This window comes from Dipteris shenzhenensis, chromosome 23, assembly GCF_047967505.1.
Source record: "Dipteris shenzhenensis isolate YYH24624 ecotype China chromosome 23, Dip_SZ_1.0, whole genome shotgun sequence".
Classification (NCBI taxonomy): Eukaryota; Viridiplantae; Streptophyta; class Polypodiopsida; order Gleicheniales; family Dipteridaceae; genus Dipteris; species Dipteris shenzhenensis.
The window spans coordinates 41046997-41066143 of NC_141618.1; the positions used below are offsets into that span (position 1 = coordinate 41046997).

The following is a 19147-nucleotide window of genomic DNA, read 5'->3' on the forward strand; positions in this document are numbered from 1 at the left end:
GGCTATCTTGCAATACACTGTGGCTTTGTGCTTTTCTATACCCTTGTAACCCTCACTCGTTCCTCCCCAGCTAAAAATATAAAAGAGGCAAGGAGAGAGAGGCATGGGGGAGCTGAAGGGAGGTAAGGAGCCCCAAAAATAAGGCTTTTGAACCTGATGTGGAGTTAACTCTCAATCATGACTTTGTTGATCGCCACTTGGAGAAGAGAGGAGTGAGGAAGAGGGGGAAAGGAAGATGATAGGAGAAGCAACGGAGGAGGTATGTGAGAAGAGGAAAATGGGATAAGGAAGAGTCTACCAAAGGTAGTATTTGATACAAAAGCTAGAGCCTCGGGCCTAGGTTTGCCAATACTCAACCTACAATCAAATAATTGTACATAGGATAATACCCGATTGTCAATGTCATTTGGCACCATTACACTGAAAAGCACGAAAACTCTATTCATAGGAATACTACACCAATTTATTCCTAGTACCTTTTCTTATACAATGGGTTTTCTTATAAATGTGAGATGCTTGAAATTTCCCTTCACTACTTGGATAGGAGCCCCACATATCATAAGCTCAAAATTACCCTTCCAAATAGAGATGCTGATACTTTACAAGAGAATCCACTCGCAAGATGCAAGATACTAAACTTAGTCTCTAGAGTCTCCAAACATATGGGTTGGCACAACACCAGAAAGTTGGGATGGACTGCCCTTGTGCAATTCATAAGGTTTTGAACAGGCATCTGCATGATATCAATGCAAAGGAAAATACAGAAATTTCATTGACAGCATAAGAATGTCACGATACCGGAGGCAAATCGGAAAAAATACTCCTAAACGTGGATGCAGGACATGTCACTTGCATATGCGTACATACAGGCCACTTAAACAAATGCAAAAACAGCTAAGGACATGAGATAGGAATGCTGAAACAAGTTGTTTGAATACTGACCTTATGAACAAAAAGGAGAGCAACAAAAAGAAGGCATAAAATGCTGTACTCAAACCTGCACTCACAACTGCAAAATGCCGCATGTTAACAGATTGAGGCCTGCAAGTCAACATTATTCATCACTAAAGAACTTAGGTATGCCTATCGCATGAATAAAAGCAGGGATGTTGAAAGCAATGGGAATTGGCATCACTCCCCATGCCGTAAATTAGCAACATAGTTAAATTAAATGAGTCTATGGGTTCAAACCTCTTCACACAATCCTTCATTGCAAAATTTTACAAATTTGAATCTTTCAAGTTCTTAAATGTTATAAATCAATATCACAATCAATATCAACATCAAGCATTAGCCACCAGTCTGTCACAAGCGATCAAGCTCTACAGGAAGAACCACTTGCAAGTGCCATCTAATCACTGCCACAACACACAACCGCTAAGACCAGAGCAGCCCACTGTTCAACAATTTCTGGGCAGGTGTAGAGAAGAGCAGCCCAACTTACCTCACTGCCACATGTCCACACCAACAAGCAGGGAGCATGAAGGCTCGGATACCATATTAGGGCATACCATGTGTGAAGATCATGCCTACAAAGAATGCTGTGTCCAGGGCATTCTCAAGCCCTAGCTAGACAACCCCATAGATCCTTAAAAATCCCCCTCCATATTCCACATCACATGGGGCATCTATCCCTCAATTCCATGCCATGTTAGGGTGGGGATCTATCCCCAGCAATATGAACACATCGTGTCCAAGAAAGTAAAAGTAGTTTAGTCTCAGCTTTGGAGTTTGCAGATTTGTACTTCATCAAGGAATAGAACTCTAAGGGAGCTTTCCATAATATGTAAGGTATATTAACCCTATAATGATTCCCACATGTGAGTGTTAATACTGTTGGAAAATAGGGTCCATTGTCCCTCCTGTAAACCCCCATATGAGGACACCATATCCCAGTGTAGGAATGGGGGGGGTGAGAATCTACTGTGTGTCCACCAGGTTTGGATGCCGCGTGGGCAGATCTAGGTGGAGGAATATATCCACAAGGCAAGCATGTGGGCAGCACTGTAGGCTGCCACATGGGATGCTGCACAGTCCACTGTTATAGGTGGATAGGAGCTATGGATTTGGGCAAACCTATAAGCATCATATGGACTTACAAGAATGTACAGCCGCATAGACGGAGTCCAGAACAGGATGTAGGTAGCAGTACGGCAGCAATTGTGAGTCTTCCTGGAGCATCCCAATTGGCAGAAAAAATATTGTGAAGATGTAGTCATGGTGGCTACTGTGAAGGACTGCACAGATAATGGTGTAGGCCCTCTAGAAAGGGAGGGTTGTTGCAGGGCCAGCAGACTGCATCAGCGTGTGGCCTGTTAAGGGCTAGGAAGGACTGCAGGTCGGCAGTATTACAGACTGCCAGCCAGCAGTCTAGGATGGGGTTCGAATGCAGGTGGGGCTACTATGCTCTAGGTCAGGTCAGCCCAAAACCTAAAAGGCCTAATTGTGTAGGCTGTTATTAGTTCAGTTCAGAGGCATCCCTCACCACTCTAGAGCAACTCTTGGTGCATACCTACAGCTAGTAGGAGAGCACATGAGCAGGAGGATGCTGTCTAAGAAACTCACACTACAAATGGTGATTGAAGCTCACTGAGGAGTACGCAAGCTGAGGACTGCAAGGACATAAGTACTAGGAGCAGGGCACGTGCTCAAGAAGCATCCAGGGTAGCCGAATGCTGCATGTGTTTTGGGATTTCTGTGGGAGCTTTCAAGAAGAAGAGTTTGGCTCAGTTTTCTCAACAGTGAGGATGGTAGGATAGGCTCCTTAGGTGCTACTTTTTCTAGAGTGGTCAAGGGTTTGTACATATACACATATACCTTTGTAAGACTAGAATAAGTCCAATCATACAAATTTAGAATTTTTGTTGTTCTAAAGATAAAAAATCTACACAGAAAATAAAAGAGAGAAAGAAAGAGAAGAAAAAGAGGTAAACAAAAACTTTTATGAAAAACAAAAGGAAGACAGACTTAGCAAGCAAAGCAACACTTATGTCGCCATCAGTGCCCAAGCGTAAGCAGCTATACTGGGTTTCTAAAGAGTCTCTTGGGCAAACCCAGTGCTCCTCAACAAGTCATTTAGTGTGCTCTCTACAAGTCATTTAGGGTTTGTACATATACTCCTCAACAAGTCATTTAGTGTGCTCTCTAGCTGTATCCTCCCTTCTCATCTTCACTCCTTTTCATATTTATCACGTTTATGTTCTTCACCCTTGCTTGGTACCATGAGTGTAGAAAGATGGGGAGAGAATAGCAGAAGGAAGGGAGGAGAAGAGAGGAGAAGGGGAGGGAGAGAGGAAGAGAGAGAAGGATGAGGGGATAGAGAGATGGAGAGAGGGAGGAGAGAGAGAGTGTGAGCGTAGGCAGGAAGGAGGAAGGGAGAGTAGATAGGATTAGATGCCACATCAAAAAGTACATAGTAGGGGGTGGATGGAGAAGACTTATATAGTCCCTCCACATTTTCCACCTAAAGGGCCTCTAAGTTGGACTCTTTTTCCCCTTCATTACAGCCATCCCTTCCCATAGAATTTTGCCCTCAAAATTTCATATGCGGGCTGTTAAATAAAACAGCAAATAATAGTCAGCCCGGTAGGAAATAGGGTTTGTCTTGGACAATGTTCACTGGCTGCCATGAGTTCTCATCCTCAGGGAATCCCTGCCACTTGATAAGATACTCGGTGTAGACTTTGTTTTGGAGTACGTGATCCCTGAAACCCATGAATCGCTTTGGAACATAGAGTATGTGGCCCTCCTCATCCATAAGTGGTAGCTCAGGAAGGACTTGGACATGCTGTCCGACATGTGGCTTCAGCAAGGACACATGGAAAACGTTATGAATACTGGACATCTTGGGTAGCTCCAACTCATACGCCACCTCGCCAACTTTGTGGATGATCCTGTAGGGACCGTAATACCTGTGAGCAAGCTTCGTGTTGGTGTTACCTTTTAGTGAGGCATAACAGCTCTTATGGAGTCGTAAGTGCACATAATCCCCTACTTCAAAAGACAGATACCTCTTGTGTTCATCCGCGTACTTCTTCTGCTTGGCTTGGGCATCCTACATATTCTTTTTAGCCAATCGCAGAAGGGCATCCATACTCTTCAAGTCATTTCTTGCTTGCTGATTTTTCACAGCCATGTCTGCAACTAAAGATGGCATACCCACTATGCATCCATACATAGCCTCGAATGGGCTCATGCCAATAGAGATGTGCTTTGTACTGTTGTAACAAAATTTAGCAAGTGCCAACCACTTATCCCAAGACTTATGTGTGTCATGACAGAGCCTCAATACTCCTCCAGCAATTTGTTCACCCTTTCTGACTGTCCATCCGTCTCAGGGAGGTAAGCGGTGCTAGGTGTAAGAGAAGTTCCCACTGCTGTAAATAACGCCTGCCAAAAGTGACCCATAAATTTTGCATCTCTGTCACTAACAATCTCCCGAGGGAAGCCATGATGCTTAAGAACATGCTCGATGAATTGCCCAGCAACTTGTGATGCTGAATAATGGGTCTTAGTGGGTATGAAATGGGCCTGCTTTGTCATTCTGTCAACCACCACAAAAAATGTTATCCCATCCCGACTCTGTGGAAGGCAACCCTGTGATGAAATCCATAGCAATGTGAGTCCATTTGCCTTTTGAAATAGGTAATGGCTGCAAGAGACCCACGGGTAACCGGCTGTCCACTTTATTCTGCTGGCAGGGCATACATTCACTGACAAATTTAACTACATCCCGCCACAAGCCATCCCAGATAAAGCTCTGTTTGAGCTTTTCATATGTCTTAGTAATACCCGCATGTCCTACCATAGGAGATGAGTGCATTTCTTGTAAGACCAGCAGTCGGTACTTTGAATCTGGCACCAAATAAATTCTGTCCTTGCACCACAACAGCCCATTATGCAGCTTAAATTCAGCATGCCCCTTGCTCGATGGCCTTTGTAACTCCACAAATATGGAAGCTGCCTTAGAATCCTGTATGTATTCTTCCTGAATACCATGAATCCACTCCTGGCAGATGCTAGAAATGGCAAACGAACTGCAAGCCCACATACGGGATAAGGCATCTGCAACCACGTTTTCTTTCCCATTCCTGTACTCAATGCGAAATCATAAGACTGAACCTTAGCCAGCCACCTCTTTTGCTTCATTGACAAGTTGGGCTGCATAAGGAAACGCCTAAGTGTCCTATGATCTAACTTAACCTTGATTTTGCTACCATACAAGTAGTGGTGCCATTTTTTGAAAGCATGGAGGATAGCCAACATCTCCTGATCATACACATGATATGCCACTGGCATCTACCTCCACAATGAAAGTACGTGGAAAATCAGGGCATACCAACACAAGAGCATGAGTAAGGGCGAATTACCCCGTGTTCCTGCCTTAGCACAGCCCCTAAGCCTTTGCCACTGGTATCTTCCGCCACAATGAAAGTACGTGAAAAATCAGGGCATACCAACACATGAGCATGAGTGAGGGCGAATTTCAGGTCTTTAAAGCTGCGTTGTGCATCTGTAGACCCCATAAAAGCATCCTTCTTCAAAAGGACTGTTAGAGGGGCTGCCCTCTTGGCAAACTTGCGAATAAAGTGCCTATAGAAGGAAAATCCCCTCAACTGAGTAGGGTTGCGTGGCTGCAGCCAATCCTCAATGCATTTCACCTTTGCAGGATCCACTCGAATGCCATCCTTGCTCACTGTGACCAAGCTACTCAACCTCTTGTGCCATAAAAGTGCATTTGCTGGCTTAATCATAAAGCTGATGCAACCTCAATTTCCAGCATTTGCTTGACATGTCTGATGTGCTCCTGCTCCTTGCTGTAAATGAGGATGTCATCAAAAAATACCAGCACATATTTGAAAAGGTGAGGCTGCAAAATCTTGTCATGAGTGCTTGGAAGGTAGCTGGTGCATTGGTCAATCCAAAAGGCATCACCTTGAACTCATATAGTCCCCTCTCTGTGCGAAAGGCTATCTTGTACTCATCCCCAGCTTTCATTCTAATCTGATGATAGCTGGACCTCAAATCAATCTTAGTGAAAAAATGAGCACCCTTGAGTTCATCCAACAGGTCATCTATCCTGAGGATTGGAAATCTGTTCTTGATGGTGACCTTATTCAAGTCTCTGTAGTCAATGCACATACGGTAAGAACCGTCCTTCTTCACCAGGAGCACAGGCGATGCAAAAGGAGAAGTGCTATGAGTGATGAAACTCTTCTAAAGTAAGTCCCTCACTTGAGTTGCCACTTCCTCCCGTTCTACCTTAGAAAGTCGGTATGGGGCTTTATTGATTGGCTTACTGCCACGATCTAGGACTATGGCATGATCTACATCTCTTCTCGGAGGCAACTGTGATGGCAAATCAGCAAACACATTTGCAAATTCTGAGAGCAATCTCTGCATATCACAATCATCAACACGGGGAGTGCCACCCTCCTTAGTTACTGACACATTTAATGCATATATGGCGCTGCCCCTCTTGAGCTCTCTGGCCAGCTGCCTTGCTGAAATGACCTGCAATTTAGGAGCTGCAATACCATGCAATCTAACTGATCCACCCCTGTGGACAAAGCTGAGTGTTAAGGCACTGAAATCCATGCTGATTTTGCCCAGTGATTGCAACCAATCACAGCCAAGGACAACATCTATTGGGCCCATGTCAACTACCAAGAGATCACCTGCAAATGTATAGTCATCGGAGAACTTAATCCTTGCATCTTGGCAACAAGATCTCCTAACCATATGCTGTCCATTGGCCACTTCTACTCTCAGCCCATGGTCTATCTCAGTAGCAATCAATCCCACCCTCTGTAAGGTCTTGCGGCGGTTAACAAAACTGTGGGTGCTACCGCTGTCATCCACAATCCTACCATTAATCATCCCTGTTGATCTGACAGTATCAGCACTTTTGGCACCCATCAAGACATGCATGGAAATAGTATAAAGTATTGGCTGGGCATCCCAATAAAGCTCCTCGTTCACAAGAGCATTACCACTTGCTGCATCTTCACATGCATAAAAAGGTATCGCATCGTGATGCTCCACACAAAAGAGTGTGGGCCTACCGCCTCTCATGCCACCACTGGGCAAAATCTCATACGAATGCGAAGCATGAGTGTCATGCGCAGTAGCACCATCAAGATCAAAAGGAAAGTCAGTGCCCTTCGTGGCTCTAGTGTCAGGAGCCTCATCTGCATCATGTGTATTTGCCATCTCATCCTAAGACGTATCCAAAGAACCTGGGGCATCAAACAATTCCTCGTCATCAGAGAGGTCAATGATCATGCTGAGCTTGGCAGTACCACTATTGCGCATCTTGCACACATTCCTGTGCTCAGGAGTCCATTTCTCGCCACATTTAAAACATAAGTTGGCCTTCTTTCTGCTGTCCATTATTGCCCGTGTATGCTGTTTTATCTCAGCCTGCTCATTTCCAGCAGTAGGCTTGCCTCCAAGCTTTGCATCAGGATACCTGTAAGGCCTAGCATATGGCATCTTACTACCCGAGACAATAGGAAAGCGAGGAAATGGTGCTGCTGCAGATTTCTTGTCAGTCCACTCAGCAAACTTAGGCTTCGACTCAGCGTCATACCCCGTAGCATGCGAGCTGCCCATGGCATCTCTCTGCTTGCCAGCATATTTAGGCTCGAATACTTCTGCAAGCTGAGCTGCCCTCTCAATTGTTTGAGGGTTATGTGCCTTCACATCTGCAGCGAGAGAAGAATTTATCCCATGGATGAAACGCAACAGCTTTCCCTTTTCAGACACGTCCTGCACAAACAAGGGAAGCCTCCAAAAGCGTTGCAAGTACTCTTGGACCGTACCGGTATGTGACAAGGCATAAAATTCAGCCAAGTATTGATCCAATACAAGTGGAGATACAAATGTCGTGACCATTAATTCTTTGAAACCCCTCCAAGTGGTTGGTCTCTGAGGCGAATCCCTCATGTATTGCCACCATGTATCGGTATGTGACAAGGCATAAAATTCAGCCAAGTATTGATCCAATACAAGTGGAGATACAAATGTCATGACCATTAATTCTTTGAAACCCCTCCAAGTGGTTGGTCTCTAAGGTGAATCCCTCATGTATATGCATACCTACAAAAATGATGTGCTCCTCCTCAGACTTGGGCATAGGCCTGCATAGTGGTTGGTCTCTAAGGTGAATCCCTCATGTATATGCATACCTACAAAAATGATGTGCTCCTCCTCAGACTTGGGCATAGGCCTGCATATGCATACCTGCAAAAATGGTGCGCTCCTCCTTAGACTTGGGGTAGAGCGAAAATAGTCTTCCAGCTTCGTGAGCCACTCCTCCAACTCATTGGGAGTGCGAGTGTCCCCTTTAAACTTACGCACTGTGAGTTTGTCCTTGATATCCTTGGCTGCATAATTCTTGTGTGTGTAACCTCCAGAAGTGCGGGCATCATCACGCTTGAGTTTCACATAATCGGAGAAGGACATCTCAAGTTTGATGGCCTTAGGTAGGGCCCTGTATGAACGCAAAGAATCTGCCAACATGTCATCAAAAGTGGCTTGATGTCCACCACCAACCCCCTGCTACGTAGAAGCTGCTGCTAAGTCACCTAAGACAGTTAGGACTCCTAACCTAGGACTGGTAAGACAGTTAGGACATTGACCTAAGGTAACCTAACTAGACTCTTTAACCCTAGTTAGCACTAACCTAACCTAGCCAACTAACTAAACCTAAACCCAACTAAACTAACTAAACCTAAACAAAGTAACTCAACCCACTAACTAGCTAGACCTAACCAAACCTAAACTAACCTAACCAAACTAACCCAACCCTCTGTTAGTCTAACCTAGGTAGCAAACCTTGTAGGTTAAGGTTTGCAAGGCGGCGAGGACGGCGCACGGTCACGAACGGGGGTGATCATGCAACGGGCACCGGGTACTGGACGGGAGTAGCATGCAGCAGGAGCAGGACAGGGAGATCACGAAGTGGGCAGCGGACGGGGAGATCACGCAACAGAGGCGAGGCTCGACGGAAAGCTACGAGTAAACAGATGGAACAGCTGGATAAACAGGCGGAACAGATGGGCTCATGGCGTGGGCCTGACGGGAGAGCAGATTGGGCTTGCTGGGTTTGCAGGGCAGCTCCGTTTCGGGATTCCTGCAGACCGCCCTTCAAATCTTAGGCAATGGGGGCTTTCCTCGTAGAGAAGGGGGTTTTCCTCGTTGGCGACCCGTTGACGCTGGAGTTTCCTCTGCTAGTTGCGTTGGTCACCGCATGTTGCTTGGTGGGTGGCGCTAGATCACAGTTGGTGCCCATGTTTGGCGTTGCACACTGCCTGCCCTACGTTGGCCGTGGCTCTAGCATTGGCAAGCTGTTGGAATTCGGAACGAAAACCAAGGTGCTAGTATCATGCTCTGATACCAACGTAGAAAAGGGGGAAGGGCAGATTTGGAGATGGGGAGAGAATAGCAGAAGGAAGGAGAAGAGAGGACAAGGGGAGGGAGAGAGGAAGAGAGAGAAGGATGAGGGGATAGAGAGATAGAGAGAGGGAGGAGAGAGAGAGTGTGAGCGTAGGAAGGGAGAGTACTAGATGTCACATCAAAAAGTACATAGTAGGGGGTGGATGGAGACTTATATAGTCCCTCCACATTTTCGACCTAAAGGGCCTCTAAGGGGCTTAGCACATGGAAAGAAATAGGATGGGAATGGGAAAAGGTGGTCCCAAGTGGTCCCATGTATATTTCTATCCTATTCCCATCCCACCATGTGCTAACAAAAAAAGAACTAAGGATGGGTTTAGGAGGAAGAGGACACATGGCATCATTTCATGTGTTTAAGAGGTGGGGACCCTGTGGGGACAAGGACACATGTCATCCTTCCATGTTTTTGAATCCCTAAAACAGGGGAACCCATTGTGGCTGCCAGGGTCTAGAGGCCATGGTCTAGGATGGGAGAAAAAGTAGCTACTCCCATTCTAAATCCATCCTAGACCACTTGGTGTAGGATGGGAGTAATGATGACAGAAATATTCCCATCCTAAACCCATGCTAGCCCCATCCATGTGCTAAGGCCCTAACTTGGCCTCTTTTTCCCCTTCATTACAATGAGGGTGAGCATGAGATGTCCCGTCTTTATAGTAAACCACTGAAAGATATTATAGTTCACTAGCCATCAAGACGAAGATAGTCTCAACCAACAAATTCCCTTCTCAACCATAACCAATCCGATTTTAGGAGCTAACAGACCCCTATAGGTGCACTACCCAAGAATAGGTAGCTAAATTTGAACAAGGAAGTTTTATCCTAAATGCATGGTTCTCTATACCAGTGGAAATGGGGTAAGAATAAAGTCATCAAAATTGCATGTGTGTGTTGAGTAGCAATAATGCTCCACTTAATAAAGTCAGCCTGAGAGCATATTTGATAGATCTGATAGCATAGGCATAGCTAATATACAAGATCTAGACATACTAACAAAATCATGTTCTAGAAAGAGAAGACTAGGTCTAGTGAGAGAATGTCGCCCACTATGAGCCCAATAGAAAATGGATCTCTAGCCGGAAGTCCATTTGCACTTTTGTCTGGTGGGGGACCCATTTTAAATCAAGATCTAGACTCAACTCCAAGCGTATTTTGAGATTAAAGAGAGAGACACTAAGTCTAGAGAGAGAAATGAACTCTTATGAACTCGAGTGCCAGACGGAGAGAGTTTCATAACTATGTGTTCAAACGTTTGATTCCAGTGCTGATTGTTCTAGGCCAATGCTGACAGTTAGCTGGACAAATTTAAAAACTCTATCCTAGAGAGAGAAACTTGACCTAAAGATATGATATGATTGTATTAGTGACTCTTCAGGATCTGTGGGACTGGTGACTACTATTAAACTAAAGAGTGGTCAATTACATCCAGTAAAAGAAATGTCCGCAAAGCTTCCTATGTTGTGAGTATTTGCTGAGCTATTTTGCATGCAAAACTGAGGACTATGTCGTGGTGCTCCAAGACTTCTTTTAAGCTTTCGGGCTGGCTGTTCCAGTAGATTTTTCAGATTACCCCTGCTATCACTATGATTTTCTGTGATGCATGCATATGCTCGACCTTTCAAGAGCAAGTGTTGCTCATCTTCCACCTCCCCTGTAGGACAAATTTTGCATATTTTGTCCTCTCTAGGGATCCTGGATCACGCCTACCTGCCCTTGTCCACCTCTAAATCATTCTTATTTTGTAGATCAAGTGCCTTTGAAACTAAAATGTCTTCCCCAATATATTTCTGCATTGCATATCTGCCCATCAAGTTGATTTCCTGTTCGTAAACCTTTTTGATCCTATGTCTAGCCATAATCTGTATTACTAGGTCTTTGATCTCACTTGAATCTTCTAGTATATCAGCAGCTTTTATGCCCCATAGCTCCATCCATTCCTTCCCATCTATACCAGTGGAGGTCTTTGTAGCCTCCATGGCTTTGTGAGGTATCGATTTGCCTCCATCTCCCAATCTTGTTGAGGTACAGCATCTATTGGCATAATGATTCTCCCTCAATGATATCATACTAGTCTCATCCACTAAGCTGGGATAGGGTGTCTGTGTCTTGACCCCTAGTTGCTGTATGATAAAAGCATTTATGCATTGTTTCTATTCTTTTCCAATATGCTCCAAAGAGCCCTAGTGCCTAGGCTAGGCAACCATAGACAATCATTGTTTGTACAAGCCCTGTGTATAGAAACTCTGAGAGAGAAGGTCAAGGTTCACTTGAATCTTCTATATATCAGCAGGCTTTATGCCCCATAGCTGCATCCATTCCTTCCCATCTATACCAGTCAAGGTCTTTGTAGCCTCAATGGCTTTGTGTGGTAACCAATTTGCCTCCATCTTCCCAATCTTGTTGAGGTACCCCACTTATTGGCACGATGCTTCTCCCTCTAGTGATATCATACCGATCTCAGCCAATAAGATGGGATAGGGTGTCTAAGTCTTGACCCCTAGCTATGGTATGATAAAGCGTTTATGCATTGTTTCTATTCTTTTCCAATATGCTCTGGAGAGCCCTGGTGACTAGGCTAGGCAACCACTGTTTGTACAAGCACAGTGTATAGAAATTTGAGAGAGAAGGTCGAGGCTCATTATAAATATCCCATAATGCAAAGCATTCCACATTCTTTGGGTGGTGTGTCATACCTGCGCTACCAGCCCTTCTCTCTCTTCTGCAGCCCTTCTGATGGCCCCATTTGGCTGCTCTTGTGCCCTCGCCATGGTCTGTTGCCACCCTTCACTGCTGGCCAGCGTGGCCCATGTGGCTTCCTTATATTCAATACAAGAAGGTGAACTATGTGCTGTCCATGTGGCAGCCCAGTCTGTGGCCCAGATGGCAGCCCTAAATCTCTCTCTCTCCACCCTATACAGCAAGTCATCCTCCCCCATATCCTCATATGGGGGCTCACAAGTGGGAAGGTGACCCTCTATGCAAAGAGTTGTCCAGAGGCTTGCGTCAAGTGCAAAGAAGAGACCAGCAAAGAATCAAGGCCCAGAAGAGACCACTCTATGGGAGGCATGCAATGACAAGGCTTTGACCATCACCAACCTACAACTATGGACACCACAATTTTACAAGGGATGACTTGAAAAGAGATGTGGGTCCAAGATTGACAATGCACAGATTCATGAAGCAGCATTGTTGGTTCAAAAGATGCAGACAGAGGACACAAAGGCCTCACAATCACATAACTTACAATCTATCATTCACTAGATGGGTTCTCTCAATGTAGCAATTAGGGACAATGATCGATGTGGTGCTGTTAGAATATGTGCAATCATTGCGGTGCAGGTGTTGATAGGGAAGAAGGGCTAAATGGAACCTCGTCCCTCAATGACATATTGCAAATGGTGCAATGGCTTAATCCCACATACAAAGGGGGGTTCTAATATGGAAGGCATATAAAGCCTTGTGTAGTAGAGAACTAAAGCACTCTCAGTACACAGCTCCACCTTGTCAATCGCACTTGTTGATATGTGAACATGTACTACACTCCAATCTGCTTGAGATATATAAAAGAATTGTGCAAAACCTCGAAAGTCTAGCATCTAGCCTATTTACAGAATAGCTTAATCAACGTGCTCCTCAACATGTTTGACTCATAAGGCATTTGTTGTAAGGAAGTTGCAATATGACAATGGGCCCATGTGACCCTCACCATCAAAAAGTAGTACTAATATAATTTAGGTAGTTAGTTGACCCTTGGAGATACATTTATGGTACCGGGTCTACACGCTACTATAGTCACAAGGACTAACATGAAAATTGAGTGACGGGCATGTAATAAGAATCTTTGTAATACAAATTGAAATCCATCAAATTGTGCATGCTTTATCGTGCTCTTTTGAGTGGTTACTTTGGAATGTTGCACGTCAAAGGCAGCTTACTGGATAGCTTATGACATTCTCTGTTAGCTACATCTAGCATCGTCTCCCTCTTGCACTCTTGCAATTATATGTCATATTTGTGCATGCCACGCACGTGCACACACACACACATATATTGTGTAGGAAAGAAAGCTATGGTGGGTAAGAGGAGAGCCATGAAAGAGAACGAAAGATGCAATGAGCAAGATGATAAGATTAAGTGCACTAATCATGGATAGACTCCAAATACACAAAGGCTAAACCTCTGACATCACCTATGATGTCATGTTCATGACATTATCTACTCCCAAAGGTCACTTGACTCTTCAAGCACTCTAAACACAACTACTACACACACACACACACACAAGGACACATGTGGTTCATATGAGGCGGCAGATGCCCCCACAAAACCCACCGACCAGCATTCTGCTGGCCGACTTTTCTGGCCCTCCAACCGACCCTGTGGGGACCCCTTTTGGGGCTGTGTGCTGGCCGCAGCCAACCAGCCAACCTCAGCCCTATTTAAGCGCAGAGCACTGCCCTTTTGCAGCCTCCTTGTACCAGGCAGGGCCCACCCCTTGTGGACTGTACTCCTCGCCATGTGGCAGCCCTGTTGTTGCAGGCCTCAATCCTGCCCACAGCCAATCGCCATCTGCTGGCCCTGTTTTGCAGGTCATAACCCTGCCAATACACCTCGCCAAATTGCACCTCTGCCTTGGGATGATCCCGCCTTTGTTTGCTGTGAGGTGCTGGCCACATGGCAGCCCCCTCTCTTTCTTTTCTCTGGCAGGTGCCCTAGGTCTCCCTCCCCCATGCTCCCCTCATTTGCAGGCTTGCAGATGGGGAGGTGACCTTTCCAACATGTCCAGCAACTCAAAGGATCAAGATGGGACCCCTCCGAATTGTGGCCAACATGTAGAAAATGCACTTGGGGGATGACTCCATGGCTGATGGAGGGAAGTCATGCCTTCTTCACTGACCCAATGTCTCCAGCCTACAAGATCCAGGATAAGCAAGTTTTCTGGATAGAGACACATGGTACGACACCTCCTTTCTGCATGCAGCTCTTTGCCTTCACCAAAGGATAGTGTTTGGGAGACTGTGTCCAGCATCACTCTCTCGAACATCCTGATCACCCGCTATAGTTTTGTGATGGGAGCCCATCGAGTCTCCTTCTCAAAAATCCAGCCCATGTGAGAGGAAAGTCCGCCTCTTATGGTGTGTAAGACAGTGTGAGATCCGTTGTTCCTTGGACATCATCAAGTGCCCAAAGCCTGCCTGCGTATGAGGTAAGAAATCATCTCGCGGCACTCAGTATCAAAACATGGATTCTAGGGCATCTTCCCAACTGGGGGGCCTAGGCCTGCTGCGGATGGAGTTGTGGAAAATGACTTTGCGGTGGCATCTGAACCATTGCTACAAGAGTGTCTCAAGCATGTGAGGTCTGCATCATTCCAAAGGGAGGTCCGTAACTCATGAGGCATGTGGCTCACATAGATTGTATCAACGGCATGATCAAATTGTATCTGGAGGCGGAGGCAAGAGGATCGTGTCCTATGTCTGGCATAGTAGTCGAGATGTTGAATGCCAGTAGGATTGATCAACACCGAGTGGGAGTGGAGGGACTATTCAATAACACACTCACAATACAAAGGTTGGGGAACCTTGTCCCCCCTCCATGTGGGAAACAAGTCAGCCCTGGACAACAGCCATCTCTAAAGACCTTTGTATATGATCAAGCTTGTCCTGCTCCATCTCCACTAAATGTTGCCCATTACATGTCACATGTAAGTGCCTCACTATCCCAAGCTCTACTAGGTCCATCTCTGGTATTCTGAGGGGGTCCGATTCAAAGTATAGTAAGCCCGTTTGTCTGTTCCCTGTATGCACATTGAAGTTGCCTAGAAGGAGGATCTCCCCTTGCCTAGAGAACTCCATGATATCACCGTGTATCGTTTCATATGGTTTGCCCCTCTGTGGTGACCTCATGCACATAGTATAATGCAATCCGGGGTGAAGTAGCACACTGCAATGAAAATTGGTTCTGCATCAAGTGACTGAACTCGTATCCGCATGTGACGTGCACACTCCTAATGTTGGAAAGGTCACCTCCCCATCTGTAAGCCCCCAAATGAGGAGAGCGTGGGGGAGGGAAACCTAGGGCAGAAGATGCCCAGAGAAGAGAGAGGGGGCTGCCACATGGGCAGCACCTCACAAGAGAAGAAGGCTGCAAAGGACAGAACCTATGGAAGGAGCAAAAGGCGGGAACAGCAAGCCCTAGATCTGACCTGGCAGGGCAGCCTGCACACGTGGCTGGAGAAGAGCCTGGTAGAGGGCAGAACCAGCAGCAGCAGGGTGAACAGGCGCTGACATGGCTGGGGCCTGGGGGAGCAGCAAATGGGGCTGCCAGTGGGCAGAGGCATGCCTTATATAGGCTGGGCCCTTGCCTAGATTGGAGGGCCAAAAGCCCTAGAAGTGTGGGCCAAAGGGCCCTAGTTTTTGGAGCCCTTAAAGGGCTGGTTTTGGGGCAGACTGGTCGGCCCAAACAGACCAGCCAGTCGGCCCATTTAGGGCTGGCTGGTCAGTTACTTCAAGGGGCCCTTGGGGCCTATAAAAGCAGAGGCCACAGGCCTCATTTCACATCCAGCAAGTCAGCAAACATAGGAGCAGCAGGAGCAGCAGAAGCCTGATCTTTGGGCCTACATCCAGGAGGCAAAGCAGGGCCAGAGTTGCTGCAGACTGAGCTCACTTGGGGCTGAAGCCTAGGCTGTCTTCTAGGGCAGCAAGGTGCTGAGATCATCATACCTTCTGGAGCAGCCATTCACAAGCAGGTTGGAGCAGTGGAACAGGGACCTGTGTGCTGCAGACAAAGCTTGGCAGGGGCTGCCCACCTAGGCTAATTCACAGGCTACTAGTAAGGTGGAGAAGAACACACTGGACAGAAAGTATACACAGACGCTCGAGGTGGAGCACGCGGGCTCGAGTCTAGAGATAGCCAGCAGATAGGAGAAGGACCTTGTGGTTAGATCAGAGGACCACACCATTGGTGGGACTCTGGATCTATCTATTTTATATTGTGTCCATAGTTTTGGACGGAAATATTTTGGTGGTTTCTCTATCTGGCTGGTTCATTGTCTATTGATGAGTCTGCAAATCTATGTGACGCACATTAAGTAAAGAAGTTTGTGATTTCACATCCCACACGCACACTGTGTGAGCTTCTGGGCATTACTATAAGTCTTCCGCTGTGCGTACCCTCTTCTGTTGGGTCATTTCTAACACCTACGACCTTTCGCATCACAAAAATGAGCACTCTCAAGTGTGATGTGCAAAGAACCGATATGTCCCAAGAGCCTCATATCCCACTGTCTCTCCTCATCTCCTTCGTGAGAGACGACTTCCAGATGTATCATGTCACTATGGGTAGCCCTCTTTCTAGACTCTCATGTGGCTCATTAGAAGGCAACATCTATAAACTCCTCCTAGGTCAAACCAAAGGGCACCCACTATTGTAGTTCCACACAGCTATGCTCAATCTATTCTGTATCCCCATCCCGTAGGCCAAGCACCTTCATGTGCTATCTGCATCCCTCTCCCCTCCTGAATAGTTACCTTACCATATCTGCAAGCAGCCTACTTCCCATCCTATCTTGCTACCATCACTTGGACCATTCCCTCCCTCCGATGCTCTTGCTGCAGGAACGTGAGATCATCATCTATGTATGTCCTATCCCCCTTCAATGTTGCCCTCATACTCGGTGTTGGCCCACAGTGGGTCAGTGAGAGGCGGTGTTGGAATAGAATGGTCTCATACCCCCTGTGAACCCCTCATATGAGGGGGACACAAGAGAGGATGACATACAGCTTAGGATGGGATGCAGAGGGGTCGATTAGGGCTGCCACATGTGCAGGATATTTGAAGGCAGCCACATCCATCCTTGTGAGCACTTAGGGCTGGCTGTCAGCGCAGGCTGTGGGGCTGGAGACAGACCAGCCATAAGCCCATATATAAGGCCAAAGGGCTAGGCAAAGGCCAGCACAAGCAGCAGCAAACAATGATGGGCTGGCCCATTTACAGGCCTGGTCCCTGGAAAGAACCCCCCTATAAATAATGGCATTTGTGGCCTGCTGCCGTGTCCCACTGTGAAGCCCTAGCATAAGGCAATGAAGGAGTCCATAACAAACCAGATTGTTCACAGTTTCAAGTGAGCTATCCTCTGCTCTGCATAGCCAGGGCCCAGCGCTTGCTGGATGTTTGCAGCCCACTCTTGCGCAGGGAATATCTCGTGGAAGAAAAATTTAAGTACTTCTGCCTTCATTCTTTGGTGTTCATTTACAGATCGTTTTCAGTTTATCTTTGCACCAAATGACTGAGGATTGGAAAGAGAGTTGAGAATTCCTCCGCTGTGTGAGGTTGCTACAGCACGTTTCCTCTATTCTAACAAAATTCCCTGGGGAACCGGTGTGGTAGAACTGAGGTATTTTTAATTGATCCAAATTATGTAACTCAAGATGTCAAGTTCACACGGATATATAACAATTCCAATCCAGCTTTTGACTCCATTGCTAGATATGAATTGATGTAGCAAACAGAAATAACAGAACTCCTCAATTGCAACCCGTTGGGTCTCTTCTTTCTCAAAGGTTAGCAGGCCAGTATGTCAAATATTCGTGTAGTTTGTACGGGAGCGGGAGATCTCAGAGCAGTTTGTGGGAATTAAAAAGGGACTGCGATCTGTCTAGCGAGCATAAAGGGTCCTCAACTTACTAAGGACTACGTTGGGAGTTGGGCCTAGTGGAAGGGCACCCGGGGTACCTGGAAAAAGCTTGACCACGTGTGTAAAGAGAGCAGTTACAAAATGTCCCAGAACATGGGCATAAGCAGGAGCCACTGAGCAAAGACTGTTTTTCCCGGGGCAACGGCACAAACCATATAGAAGCAGAGGAAGGACTGCAAACAGGTCAAGGAAAGCAAGTTAGGGTTGTTCAAGTTAAGGAGGTGGGAGGAGAAGGGTGCTACTTACGTAAAAGCAGGAGAAGAATGGAGGCAGGGGATGGATTGCGGCAGGCATAAGCAGCCATTGCGAGAGTGGTGTAGGAGGCGGGGGCGAGAAGGGCAGAGAAAACAAAGGCAAGGCAAGGTCGCCATGGAACCTTGCTTTCCATTGAGAAGATGGCTCAACCCATAGCAAGAATTTAGCTCAGTTGTGGACAAGCCAGCACAATGCTTGCAAGCATTTGGAATCGGAATGAGTATGCAAGACGTCACTATGTGATTCAATACCACAGAGGCTCCGGCGGACACTCGACAACTCCGTCAGCTACCCCTAGTTGCCACCTGGCAGGATATCATAATCTACATGCTGCACAGCAACTCCAGAGGGACTGTCGAAAGGCAGGATGTCTTCTGCAAGGCTTGGCTTGTAGGGATTTTTTACACAGTTTCCGGCGAGGGACATCTCCTAAATGCGTAGACCACAACCGTGGCTCTTAGCCCCTGTCCGAGAGGCAACATCAGTAGTGAGCCGGTGCCCTCGGAACAGGTTGCTTTTTCTTTCTAACATTACTGGTTTTTCAACTCGTTATGGAGCTTGAAAGCACCAGGGTTTTATTTTCAAGCATTAATAGAAGTTTCTTTTCTCTGGAAAAAAAAAGAATGAGAGGTGCCAGGAAGGGAGCACTGAGGGCGTTTGCAGACAAGCGCATGATGGGCATCGCCATGGATGGACACTCACATCTAGCACACGGCCTAGATGCATTCAATGCACCAT

The 19147-nt window shown here is 46.5% G+C and overlaps 1 protein-coding gene across 8 annotated transcripts in view; it reads right to left on the minus strand.

Moving 5' to 3' along the window:
- The window catches only part of LOC147887379 (palmitoyltransferase AKR1-like), a 57907-nt gene extending 39306 nt beyond the window's left edge, over positions 1 to 18601 (minus strand). For 7 of the 8 annotated variants that reach the window (XR_015543253.1, XM_087394986.1, XM_087394982.1 and 4 more), the window contains exons 1-3: positions 18401 to 18601; positions 18193 to 18327; positions 943 to 1009 (exon numbers count right to left, since the gene is read on the minus strand). Coding sequence is in view for 7 of the 8 variants with exons in the window: in XM_087394986.1 (XP_087251112.1) it covers positions 943 to 1009; positions 18193 to 18327; positions 18401 to 18542 (344 nt within the window). In the remaining variant the exon portion in view is untranslated. The remainder of the gene's footprint in view (positions 1 to 942; positions 1010 to 18192; positions 18328 to 18400) is intronic. The other variant, XM_087394987.1, reaches the window with a different exon arrangement.
- Positions 18602 to 19147: the final 546 nt, after the last annotated feature.